The sequence below is a fragment of the Coffea arabica genome, chromosome 2c (assembly GCF_036785885.1).
Source record: "Coffea arabica cultivar ET-39 chromosome 2c, Coffea Arabica ET-39 HiFi, whole genome shotgun sequence".
NCBI lineage: Eukaryota > Viridiplantae > Streptophyta > Magnoliopsida > Gentianales > Rubiaceae > Coffea > Coffea arabica.
In genome coordinates this window covers 8,786,245-8,799,655 of record NC_092312.1, presented here as the reverse complement: position 1 = coordinate 8,799,655, position 13,411 = coordinate 8,786,245, and the positions used below count along the sequence as shown (strand labels likewise).

Below are 13,411 nucleotides of genomic sequence, written 5' to 3'. Positions count from 1 at the left end.
GCGAGCCCGCCGTGGTGATCATAGGCGAAGGTTCACATACCTCGGGCATGCCGGGGAAGGGGAAATCCAAATCCTCTGGCATTCCTGTGGGAATCCCCTCCCGTGGAGTGACGATAGCCTCTCCACCTCGGGGTCGAGCGGCAGCCATTACTCCGAAAAACCCCGTCACGGGGTCCTCATTGTTCAACCTCCACCACGTGCCTTCAGTGGCGGCCGAGGAGGACAAGAGGCACTCCGGGTCACAGTGGTGTCCGGAGTGGGATATAAACGTGAACGACCGATACAAAGATGCCCGAGTCGCACACGAGCTCCTAGTGCATTCGGTCCTGCCACGGGACAATACCTACACCAGGAAGCTCTCTCCCGTCGAGCTGATGCAAAGCGCCTCAGTTTCCTGGGCTTCCACCACGGCGTTCTTGGCTGAGATGCACCAACGCTTCGGGCACTTCGTACAGACGTATGAATCACCTGACGAGCTCCACAAGAGGATTGCCGATCTGGAAAAGCAGCTGAGAGCAGCCGAGTTGGAGCGAGACAAGGCCGAGCTTGCGAAGAAGAAGGCCGAAGTCGCAAACAACTCCCTCGTAACTGCACTTGACGAGGAAAGAGGGAGACGGGCTCAAGAAGAACAATCGGCCAAGGAGGCCATAGACAAGGTCGGGGTCACTGCCGTGGAGGCATTCCGGAAGTCGGAAGCCTTCACTCATGAACTCGGCGAGCTCACTCGACCGAGTTTCATGTTCGGCTTCACATCCGCTGTTAACGAGGCAACGCCCTTTCTCTCTCCTGAGCAACTGGAGTCCCTTCAGAACGCTTCTCACTACAACGAAAATGCCAAGGAACTGTGCGACCGCATTGCCGAGGGTATCCAGTCTGGAAAGGACCTAGCTGAGGTGCGAGCCGAATTCAACAAATGGCTCCAGGAATTTGAGCCAAATGGTGATGGTGATGAGCTTGAAGGAGACCAGGCCGGTGGAGGAGTTGAAGGGCATCAGGATGCCAAGACGGAGGGTGAGACCATGGGAGGTCAGGAAACTGAAGTAGGGAGTGCCTAGAAGCACTTGTTTTTGTAATAGAGGGCCGAGGTTATCTGAGGTCACAGATAATCTTGGCCTTTCACTCTTGTAACTGGGGGCCGAGGTCATATATAACCTCGGCCTTTTACTTTTCGCACTTCAATAAAATTGACTTTTTGTTCTTGCATATTTTTGCCTTCTTTTTGATCGAATTGAATTCATCTTTTTTTGAATACTGCTTTGTCCCCTTATTTTTCACTTACAATAATATGGAAAGAAGTGAGAAATAACTTGAAGAAGTGGAATGTAAGAATACGTACCCTTCAAGGGTAATATAATTTAAGATTTTCAGCATGCCAGGTTCAGGGCACCCGAGAGTCATTTCGGTAAGCCAATTTACAATATCCATTTTGACTGGATTCAACAACACAGTACGGTCCCTCCCACTTGGGATTTAACTTTTCCTGAGGTTCAGTTCGGCTAACTGAGTTCTTCCGGAGAACAAGGTCTCCCGGATTGAACCGCAAGTGCTTGACCCGAGCATTGTAGTAACCAGTTAGGATATTTTTGTAAATAGCGACTTTGGCCATGGCCATATCACGCTTCTCCTCGGCGAGGTCGAGGTCAACTCGCCGTTCTTCTTCATTGACTTCGGCAGCATATGCGACCATTCGTGGACTCGAGGTAATGAATTCGGCTGGGACGACAGCCTCGAACCCATAAGTTAGGGAAAACGGGGTTTCTTGGGTTGCTGACCTCGGCGTGGTTCGGTAGGACCACAGCACGCTGGGGAGCTCTTCCATCCATGACTATCCAGCCCGGTGTAGCCTGGTCTTGAGTCCATGGAGGAGAGTTCGATTGAAGTTTTCGGCTTGTCCATTTGCCTGAGGGTGTCCAACCGAAGTGAAATGTTGTTGAATCCCCAAAGTTTCACACCACGCCTTGAAAGGATTATCCGCGAACTGCCTGCTATTATTCGAAATGACCACTCGGGGCAGGCCGAAGCGACAAACCACGTTCTTCCAAAAGAATTTTTGAACAGCAGCCCCGGTGATGCTTCTCAGGGGCTCGGTCTCAACCCATTTGGTGAAATAGTCCACTGCTACCACCACGTAGGCATAGTTGCCTGGAGCCCTGGGGAATGTGCCGATTATATCAGTTTTCCATTGCTCGAATGGCCACGGCGAGGTGATGGGTATCATAAGGTTGGTCAGCTGGTGGTGTTCAGGGGCGTGGTGCTGACAGGAGGGGCAACTAAGAACCATGACCTGGGCATCTACCCTCATGGTCGGCCAGAAGTACCCAAGCAATAAAGCTTTCTTAACAAGCATCCTGTAGCCGACGTGAGCACCACAAAGTCTTTCATGTATGTCTTGGAGGATTCTCTCACCTTCCTCCGGCGTGATACATCGCAACCAGGGGTCGAGATAAGACCTCTTTTACAAAAGGCCTTGTCGGAGGGTGTACCGAGCTGCTTTTCGTTGAAACTTCTGTGATTCATCTCGGTCTTCCGGGAGCTCACCTTGGCTGAGAAATCGAGTCAGGGGCCCCATCCAGGTATCCCCAGGGTAGACGGGGTACACGACCTCAGCTATATATCCTAACTCGGTTAGAACTTTTACGAGAACCGTCTTGTTCAGGTCGGAGAAAGAGGTAGAAGCAAGCCGGGAGAGGGCGTCAGCCCTTCTGTTTTGTGACCGCGGTATTCTTTGGATTTCAAAAGACTCGAAGTGTGTCGCCAGCTGGAGGACCTTGGAGAGGTAACGATGCATCACCTCTTCCCTGGCCTCGTATTCACCTAGTATTTGACACACGACGAGTTGGGAGTCACTATAGATCAAGATGTGTGCGGCCCCCGAGTTTTCGAGTTAGTTGTAGGCCGGCAATGACAGCCTCGTATTCGACTTCATTGTTGGAGGCAGCGAAGTCAAATCTCAGGGCGTACGAGCACACCTCTCCTTGGGGGTTTTCGAGAAGTAAGCCTGCCCCACTACGAACCGTCCACATGCAAAGTCCAGCGTTGAGGCTCGACGGTAGACGGGGTAGTAACCTGGGTAGTGGCCGGGGTGGCTTTATTCATCTCATCAAAAGTGAGCTCGGCTAGGAAGTCCGCGAGGGCCTGAGCTTTGATTGTCGTACAAGGCTCGTAAGATAAGTCGTACTCCCCCAACTCAATGGCCCACTTAGTAAGGCGTCCAGAAGCCTCTGGCCGTGATAAGACTTGCCGAATTGGTTGGTCAGTCCTCAAGCTAACGTGGTGGGCTAAGAAGTATGGTTTCAGCCTACGAGCTGCATGGATTAAGGCCAGCACAAGCTTTTTCGCCTGAGTGTATCTGGTCTCCGGACCTCGGAGGACTTGGCTGTCATAATAAACAGGCATTTGTACACCTTCCTCCCTTATCAGCACGACACTTACAGTTTCGGCTGCAGCAGATAGGTACAAGAATAACTTATCCCCCGAGCGAGGTGAGGTGAGTGTTGGGAGGTGGTTGAGGTATTCCTTTAGATGCTCAAACGTCTGTTGACACTCTTTAGTCCAGGAAAAGTTGTCGGCCTTCTTGAGAACTTTGAAAAATGGCAGTGCCTTGGAGGCTGATTGCGATAAGAACCGGTTCAAGGCGACCAACCGCCCTGTCAGCCTCTGGATGTCGCGGACACATCGAGGTGGAGACATTTCTTGGATTGCCCTTACCTTGTCCGGATTTGTTTCAATACCCCGTCTGGAGACGAGATAGCCCAAGAACTTCCCCGTAGTGACCCCGAAAACACATTTCTTGGGGTTTAGCATCATTCGCGTCTCCCGAAGGACTTTCAGGACTTCTTTTAGGTCGGAAAGGAATGTGGAGGTCGTGTGGCTCTTGAGAAGGATATCATCTACGTAGGTTTCGACAATCCTGCCGATCTGAGATTTAAAAGCTTGGTTAACCAAGCGTTGATACGTAACCCCGGCGTTCTTCAGTCCGAAAGGCATGGTGGTGTAACAATATATGCCTAGTTAGTGTAGAAGGCAATTTTCTCCTGATTTTCTGGACTCATTCCGATCTGGTGATACCCCTTGAAGGCATCAAAAAAGCAAAGGACCTCATAACCCATCGCCGATTCCACCAAGATGTCGACCTTGGGCAATGGGTAGCAGTCCTTGGGACAAGCTTTGTTGAGATCGGTGAAGTCGACGCACATTCTCCAAGTTTCGATGTCCTTCTTGACCATGACTGGGTTAGATAACCATGTTGGATATTGGACCTCTCGGATTATCTTCGCGGGCAGGAGTTTGTCCACTTCGCCATGCACAGCTCGGCTGCGCTCAGGACCGAGGTGCCTTCTTTTCTGTTTAACCGGGCGGACTTTGGGGTCGACATTCAGCTCATGTATCATGAGGTGGTGCGGAACTCCTTGAACCTCATCTGCGACCCGAGCGAAGACGTCCCGATACTCTCTGAGGAGATCCACCATACCTCTTTTAATCGGGCCCGGCAGTTAAGTGCCGACGCGAACCATCCGATCAGGTTTCGTGGGGTCCAGGGGAATCTCTTCCACCTCATCCCCAGTTTCCAGCCTTGGGATCTTCTCGGGTTGCTGAGAATCAATACAATCTATCGAGAGAATACTTGACCTCTTCTCGGGTCTCACATCGGCGGTCGATGTGGAGGCTGCTTGTAAGGTGGCGAGGTAACACTCCCGAGCAGCGCAGACGTCGCTACTGACCTCGGCGATTCCCGCGATGGTAGGAAATTTGAAACTCAAGTGGTAGGTGTAGTACACCGCCCGCAGAGCATTAAGAGTGGGTCGACCTAAGAGCAAGTTGTATGGGGAGTCGGCCTTAACCACCACAAAGTTCACAGGGATAGTTCGGCAGCGGGGGTGGTGCCCCACGGTCACCGTCAGGGTCACAATTCCCTCGGGGTGGACGATGTGTCCCCCAAACCCTACAAGGGGAGTCCGCACCGGAGTCATGTGCTCCCTAGCCAACTTAAGACTCTCAAAAGTGCGGAGATACATGACATCTACCGAACTCTCGGGGTTAATGTAAACTTTCTTAACGATGTAATTGTTAGCGAGCACCTCGATTATTAGTGCCTCGTGGCTACTCGAGGCGGCTGGGACAGGATCGGTAGGGCCATAGGAAATGACTTCGGATAGGCGAGAACTCGACTCTACCTGATCCGGGTTAGCTTGCCTGTAGGTTTTCTTCCGGGAGTTCTGGCTATCTCTTCCCGTCGGACCTCCGGCAATAGTGTTAATGATTCCGGCAATGTTTGGCCCATACCCTAGCCCCTGGCCTGAAGATCCATCTCGGGGAGGCCTTTTTGTCTCCCTAGGATCCTCAGGAGGCCAGCAGCTGCTTCTTGACGTCCGCCTCTCGTCTCGGCGTTGGTCACCTCGTCTATCACGTCGGTTTTCGTCACACTGATGACCTCCACCTCGGCGGATGAACTGCTTCAAGTGTCCTTGTCGGATGAGGTTCTCGATCTCCCTCTTGAGATCGTTGCAGTCCTCGGTTTCATGCCCTATATCTCGATGGTATAGGCAGTAGAGGTTCGAGTTCCTCTTATCCCTGCTGCCGTACATCTTGGGAGGTGCTTTCCCGAGATTGTTCTGTTCTATTACGGACAACACCCGAGATCGAGTGGTGTTCAAGGGAGTCAGTTCGGACTCAGGGATGAATGTTTTCCCCTTGGAAATCCTGTCGAACATGCTGCGGCGATTTCGGCCAGGACTTTGGAAAGTACTCCCTGTCCCGGCTTCACTTCGGCCAACATCTTTCCCCCTTCGAGGGTCAGCCTTTGGGCGGGTGGCTTGGATCTCCTTCTTCATGCGGTTGAGGTCTTCAGCTTGTATGCCCTTCTCGACCTTTAACCACAGCTCGTGGAGAGTGCGGGGATATTTTTTGTGAATTTTCGTGTTGAACACTCCGGAGACGAGCCCATGGGTAAAGGCAGCGATGGTAACCTGCTCATTGGGGTCAGGTATCTGTACACTCTCATCATGAAACCTCTGGACATACGACCGAAGTGACTCTCCCGAATTCTGCTGCAGGTTCAGCAAGTAAGTTGAGGTCCGGGTCGTAGGTCGGGAGGAGATGAACCGATGGAGAAATCTCTCCACCAATTCTCCCAGGGTTGAAATGCTCCTAGGTTCTAATCTTCAGAACCATTTTCGAGCAGTCCCCTGGAGGAACACTGGGAAAGCCCGGCAGATGACAGGGTCAGGGATGCAGTATAAGCGGAAGGCCGAGATGAAGGCGTGAATGTGATTCTCAGGATCACCTCGGCCGTCATAAGACGGTATCGCGGGGAGCTTGAAATTTGGAAGAAGCCTTTCCTAATTGATGTCATCAGTGAAGGGTGAAGCCCTCATGTAATTCACCCCGGGTATTCCCAGGGGCCGAGGTTCTTCCTCAGGTCGCCGTCCCAAGAGTCCTCGGGAAAAGGCCTTTGTCAATGAGGCTACCTTAGAGGTGGTCTTGGAGAATGCCCGTTTTGAGGCACTTCGGCTTAGGCGCCTCCCATCCGACTCCTCTTCAGATGAGTTTTCAGGAGATCCATCCGACTTCCTTTTAGAGGATTCAGCCTTCTGTTTGTCTTGCCTCTTAAGGTACCTACCCAACTCCTCAAAGATGTTGGGGTTTTCGTTTACAAACTCGGCCATACGGGTTATGGCTTCTTCGTTGGCGGGTTGAGTCCTTGGGGACTCCTGCCCTTCAGAGATGTCTTCCTGGTGGGCTGCGTTGCTTTGCTCAGCCCCAATAGTGAGAGCTTTTCGGCTCCTTGAACGCGCAGGCTTCATATTCTGATGTCTTCGGGTTCCCACAGACGGCGCCAATTGAAGAGGTGATTTTCGTCCCGTTGGAGTGAGTCACCCGCACTAGAGAAGTATTTTTATCCTGGGCAGTTCTCTTGGACGAGGTCACCTGCTTAGGTTGAAAGAGGGGCTGGATCCCCTGTTATAACTCCGAAACTCAAGTTAGTTCGGTTATGAAGAGATAGTGTAATAGAAGGGAGTAGTGTGTTACCAGAAAATTGGTCATGCCCCTTCTCAGTAAAGGTGTTGAGTATTTATAGAAGACGGATAGGAGAGAGGGACTGCCAGCACGGGTCCCTAAAGATCTGATATGGTCATTGCATCTGATGGACTTGACTGATCTCTATGAAAGGACGTGATGGGACATCCGTCAGGTTCAGACGGCGTGTCAGAGCAGCTTTCCGTCAAGCGTCGGAGGTGTCAGGGGTGTCAGAGGTCACATCTCACCTCTCTACAATTGTCGGATGCCCTGGTGTCACCTCGGCTACGGATGTTAGTCGAGACGGTAATGAGGTGGATGTCACCCCAACTGATAACCGCCGAGGTGGCGCTTCAAGAGATATTACTGGGCGAGACCTCGGGATACCCGAGCTGGAATAACCATCCTCAGGAATCAAAATGCTAGAGAGGGAAGGGTTGGATTGTATTGTAAGATGGGAGGAATGACAAGTAGAAGCACCTAGATTCATGACCTCTCACTTACGAAAAAAATGTGAGAAAAAATGTGAAAAATGTGCTAATTACTGAAATTTGCAAGCAAGGCTTAAGAATCAGTTGTCTTTTGGATCTGGATGATGGTTTTCTCCTCCCTCCATATGCAGTAGACTGTAGACAGCGGCTCCAATTAATGAAAGCCTAAATACCTGATGGTGCAACTGAATTCCTCATTTTCTTTATTTATTTATTTTATTGTGAAGTGGAAAAAATTTTAGTCCTTTCCTTGCTTCAAAAGTATTGAACGTGTTTCTTTTTTTTTTTTTCAATATTCAAGGAATTACATTTTTGTATGTATCTTCATCTGGGCATGCATGCATACTACAGAAACCCAAGGTAGCAACACATCCAGATACTGATGCTGCTGAGCTAGAGTTCGCAAGCTATCACATTCCCGCTGGCGGATATAATCAGTTGGGTCTCGTGGCTTATTGGAGTGAGTACTTCTTTTCCGAGACAGGAAAGCCTGATACTCCTGAAAGAAAACTTTGGTTCGAGGCGTCCAAGAATTTGCTGCAAATCGCTTCCATGCTAGAGGTAATAAGGCACAGATTCACATCTAGAATTAACATTCTCTTTACCCTCATTTTAAGTTGCCAAATTCTATTTCAAGCGAAAATGAGACAACCCCTTTCGCACATTTCAATGTAGTAAATTCTTTTTGATTCTAAGTGTGGTAGTTTTGTTCAAACAGGAAATTGAGCTAAACCAGTGCCTAAACAATTAGATTTGCTATTAACATGAGTTGGTCCAAGGAATAATTTTAAGTTATTAATAAAGATTAATCTTCTATACACTGGCAGTGTACGCACTTTTATAATTAGATGCATGACACGTAATCCGAATTTGAATTTGAAACTCAAATTTTGCATATATGTCATATATTCAACAGTGATAATATATATACCATTATTGTATATAAGATTTACTCTATTAGAATAATAATGGTACACAAAAGCAAGGCAAAATTCAACTATTGACGTACCATTTTACCAAAAAAATGATGGCAGATTTGTACGTGCTTCGTACTTCCTAGAGCTTGAAAAGGGTTTTTAAATGTTTCAATTACAATGTCTAAATTTTGGCCGATGCCATATTGGACCCGAATTACATTAAAGTCTTGAACTGTGAAACTACTGACAAACGTGCCTAAGAACGCTTCTCAACTTTGACAAATGAAGATTATTTGCTGACTGTGAAGGACAGCACTAACACTCTTAAAAAAAATGCGACCTTATCTTGGTCTTATTACGGTTTATAGCCCAGAAGAAGATGCTTTTTTCGCTACTGGTGCCTTCAAGCATAACCCGAAGCACCCTTTTGTGAATTTGTCAGGTACATGATCAATCCCCAATACATACGCTTCAATATGGTACTAAGAGAGCAAGTGTATCGTTTATGATGATTGAAAATGGTGGTTGGTTTCTTACAGGGAGGCGGTTTCGCGTAGGGAGCATAGAAGGATCAAAAGTCATTTATGTAAGATGTGGAGTGGGAATGGTAGGTTCATTTCACATTCTTCTGGTCTGGTTATTACAGATAGTTGCTTGTAGTTGTTATGATTTGTGATCAGCAACTATGGTGTTTTAGTTCACTGGCCAATCTAGTTCACAAATCATAAAGTTGAGTTGATCGGTAAGGTTGGACAGAAGTATTTAACGCGTAAGCAAAGATACTGCTTGCTTAAGAGCTTCAGTGCTGGCAAAATCATTTTCATTTGCTCAGCTATTCATGTTGATAATCACTGAAGGATTTTTTCTGTTAATCACTGAAGGATTTGCTGGCAATAAAGAATTTTTCTATTTCGGCCATTGTTTTTTTTCTGTTAAGTAGTACTACCTCAAGAAATGTCTAATTGTAGTACGCCCAGGTGAATGCTGCAGCTGCAACACAACAGATGTTGGATGTCTTTCGCATGATTGGAATTGTAAACTTTGGCATTGCAGGCAATGTTAACTGTTCCATGTCCATGGGAGATGTCATCATCCCTAAGCAGTTTGCTCAAACAGGGTTATGGGACTGGGTGGTAATAATCATTTGGCTCATTTCCTGCCTCAGTATATGCAGACTACGAGTTTATTTGCGTACAATCTCTTCATTTTGCAGAAATTCAAGGCAACAATACCGACAAATGATGTTGCTGAACTGGACTTTGGAAGCTGTGATGTTCCCAATGGAGGAGACAATGAGTTGGGGAGCATTGGGTATTGGACGGAGTTCTTCTACTCTTAAGTCAGGAAAGCCTAATGCTCCTGAAAGAACACTTTGGTTTCAGACAAGTCAGAATTGGCTAGAAGTATCTTCTAGTCTGGAGGTGGGTTGCTTATCGCTAATACGTAACATCCTCATTCGCTTTGCAGCCAGCTAATTGCTGCTGCCTAAAACATTTTTTTTCCTCTTAAGTTGTCTTCAACTAGCCCTTGAATCTAATGGATGCATTTTCACTAATACAGGGGATGGCGCTGGAACAGTGCGTGAACTCGAGCTTGTGCCTTCCTGAAAAGCCCAAGGTAGTTGTTGGACTGAATGGCGCAACTGCCAACATTTTTGTGGACAATGCAGCTTACAGGGAGTTCCTCTATACAACTTTTCATGTTTCATCACTTGATATGGAGAGTGCAGTCATAGTCATGGTAAACGCCTCGCACCAAAACTAATCTGAAGAATATATCTGCTTAGAAACTCGGGGCGCATAATTACTAGTCAAGATAACTTGTTATGTTCATGTTTTCTGGAATTGCAGACATGTTTATCGAATGGCTTCAAGGTAATTGTCATACGAGGACTGTCAGATTTAGCTGGAGCACAAGATGGAGACAATACTATTCGTCTGTTTGGCCCTCTTGCAGCATCAAATGTAGCCAAGGCTGTTGTCCAATTTGTGAAGACATTGCGAGGATTTCACTTTCAACAGTCTATTTAGCCGCAACAGAGATTCAAGTTAATCAAGAGGAGTTTGAGAACTCATTTGCTAATAAACAAAGAAACAAAACTAGACTGACTTCATTGTGCACTGAAGGCTTTTTGGAATAAACATGTACCATCAAAGCGTTTTCTCACATTTCGAATAAGAATTTCTTGCCATTCCTCCAAGGCCAATCTTGGGTGAAGCATTTTTCTGTGTTTCTTTCATATTGAGAGATCTTGAAAGTAACAGGTATTATGGTTAGATTTGTAACTGAAACCTTCACAACTAAATACTTCTAGGCCCATGATTATGTACTCCGACTAGAAAAAAGAATGAATGCGAAATTTACACAAGTATTTATGAACTACATTACAAAGAAATCAAATCTTGAATAAAATTTACAAGTTACTTATGGCATGTATAGATCAATATTTGATAAAAAAGTTTCATAGCAGTCACAGGCATGCGGCAAAGGAAAACACTTAGTGTTTCACTTGATAAGATTAAAATATTCAGCATCCTTATAATCAAATGCATATTGGTGTGGGAAATTGTAAACCAAAACCAAGAATATACGATCAAGGTTTTCATTGTCTGTTGTTCACCTTCTTTAGCAGTTTAATTCAGATGGTTCCACATTACTAGGGTTTCTCACTCTTGTTTCTTCACCCTTCCTGTGTAGGCCTACAATTGTTGTTGTACATATCTGTTTTCCAGTTTTGATGCCATATGGAAACCAAAGTTGGAGTTTTTTTCATATGGAAAACTAACAAAGTAGGGAAATTATGAAAGGGATTTTCTAATTTAAGTTAAAAATAGTGGAATTAAAAATAAGTGCATCCATTTGGTTGGTTTTGTTTCATGTAATTTAGTTAATTTTTGTGCAACTAAAATTTGTAAAATGAATTCCTTTTTATTTAGGGTTATTATCACTTTACTATACCCCCTCAACATTGGGTCTTACTATCAATTTCCCCCTTAACGTTATTTTTTAGTCATTTTACCCTCAAGACTAATGATCAAATTTAACGGAATTTATTAATCTAAGTGATAAGACATGTTTAACCGTTAAAATTATTATCACCTTACCCCCATAAACTATAATCTTGTTATCAATTTATCCTACCATTAAACCAGCTTAATAAGTTAAAAAATTTTAGAAGATAGTACCCTCTTTTTATATAATAAAAACAATAAAAAATTTAGAATGACTCTTCTCCTTTTTAGTATCAAGAAAAAAAGTCAAAACATTAATCTCTTTCTTCTTGACAATCTTATTAATATTAAAAAAAAAAAGAAAAATAGGGGAGGGAAAGGGAGAGAGCACAATTCTTTTTTTAATACAAATAAGAAAGAATTCAATATTTTTATTATTTTGAAATTACTTTTACTTTTCTGTTTATTACCCAATTCCAATCCTAATTCCGAAAATATTAAAATAATACGATAATATTATATTCTTCCTTATTTTCTTTATTTGCAAAATCTAATTTTTTGACTCCTTTGTCCTATCTCCTTTTCTTTTCCTAGTATTAATAAGTGTGAAAAAAGAAATTAAAAAAAACCCTTTTATTGCTATGTTTTTGAAATCTTAGAGTCGAAAAAATGAAGAATAATTATTACAACCTTATTATTTTTAATTATATATAAAAAAGATAAATACATTTAAAAATTTTTAAACATACTTTTTAGATTAATGATAAGGTAAAATATCTAGAAAATAAAGCGATTATATCACCATAATTTAAAGGGATAAAGTGATAATAACAATGCAGTAATGTTATAAAATAAAAGGATATTTTTGTCAAAATTTTATTAACATACTGAGTTGAATTACTTATGGGTTGTGTTTTTAAACTCGGACCGGACCGACTGGTTTGACCGGTCAAATTGAAACCGGTGAAGTGTTCGGTTTGAGTTACTCCAAAAGATTGGATGTATAAAAACTCGGCAAACTGGATGAACCAGTTTGATGTCAAGTTTTTTTTTTTTTTTTAAAGGTCAAAGCATTTTCAATAATATATTTTGGCCTCAAGGTTGTTAAAAATTATTAATATATCTCAAATATTTCATGTTGTCCTAAAGTTTAGTGTTATTTTTCAATCAAATCCATAATTTTAATTCTAAACTTGTTAATGTTCATTTAATAATATAAATTGCTACTTGATCATTCTAATTCCTTTGTATTTTCTTAAATATATTTGAAACATCAAATATATATGAATATACATTTATTAATATTAATATCCTCTTAAGTATTTTACATACAATATTTTAATTTTTAATTATGATATCATCCGGTTCAACCCCGATCGACCCCTAAGTTTGATCGAGTTGATGCCCGATCTGAGTCTGAAAACACCTATGGGGTGAAATGACTAAAAGATAATATTAATGGATAAATTAACAGTAATGATATAGTTTAAGGAGGTAAAGTGATAATAATCCTTTTATTTATCTTTTTATTTCTCATACTATTACTTAAACATCTCTCTTGACTGCATTTGCATGTACAAATTGTATCTTCCGTAAAAAAGACAAAAAAAGTAAGCTTTCAAAAAACTATTTTTAATTTCTCTTTAAAGCATGAATAAGAGGGGTTAGTTTGACAAGTTACCATTACAATTAGTACGGATTCCGAAGAAAAAGAATAAAAAACTTTTCATTTAATTCCACACCCAAAAATTAATTAGTAATAAAAGAAGAGCCCCTCTTCGACTTTGTTCAACTCCCTTTTGATTAACATACTAACATATTAACTGAGTTTAATTCATACTCTGTAATCTTCTGCATAACGAAGGCAGGGAAAACTTAGAGCCCGAATCTGCTTGCGGATGATCCATGGCGCTATCTAGGCTCCGAAATCCGGTGATCTCTCGAGCACCTTCCCTTCTCCGAGCTCGGCTTTTCTCTTCCACCTGCCGTTCCCTCCCTCGGTAAAACTCGCATCATCTGCTTCCTCTCTAGCTCG

The 13,411-nt window shown here is 43.9% G+C and overlaps 2 protein-coding genes and 1 pseudogene across 2 annotated transcripts; 1 reads left to right on the top strand and 2 right to left on the bottom strand.

Annotated features, from left to right (window-relative positions):
- Window positions 1-1,378: 1,378 nt before the first annotated feature.
- Window positions 1,379-1,819, bottom strand: LOC113723844 (uncharacterized). Its single transcript, XM_027246811.1, has one exon. The coding sequence runs from the start codon at window positions 1,817-1,819 to the stop codon at window positions 1,379-1,381; it is 441 nt and encodes a 146-aa protein (XP_027102612.1).
- Window positions 1,820-4,493: 2,674 nt separating this feature from the next.
- On the bottom strand, window positions 4,494-6,295 carry LOC113723842 (uncharacterized). Its single transcript, XM_027246810.2, has 2 exons — window positions 6,219-6,295; window positions 4,494-6,159 (listed from the first exon to the last, which is right to left on the bottom strand). Exons 1-2 carry the CDS (start codon window positions 6,293-6,295, stop codon window positions 4,494-4,496), a joined length of 1,743 nt encoding a protein of 580 aa, XP_027102611.2.
- Window positions 6,296-7,176: 881 nt separating this feature from the next.
- LOC113725730 (bark storage protein A-like) lies at window positions 7,177-10,645 on the top strand (annotated as a pseudogene).
- The last annotated feature ends 2,766 nt before the right edge of the window (window positions 10,646-13,411 follow it).

What these genes read in the sequence shown, in the direction of transcription:
- LOC113723844 (XM_027246811.1), bottom strand. Translation starts at nt 1,819, where the DNA reads ATGGAAGAGCTCCCCAGCGTGCTGTGGTCCTACCGAACCACGCCGAGG.
- LOC113723842 (XM_027246810.2), bottom strand. Translation starts at nt 6,295, where the DNA reads ATGACGGCCGAGGTGATCCTGAGAATCACATTCACGCCTTCATCTCGG. An exon ending in TATACTGCATCCCTGACCCT is followed by an intron (nt 6,160 to 6,218) that starts GTCATCTGCCGG and finishes ATGGTTCTGAAG; the next exon opens with ATTAGAACCTAGGAGCATTT.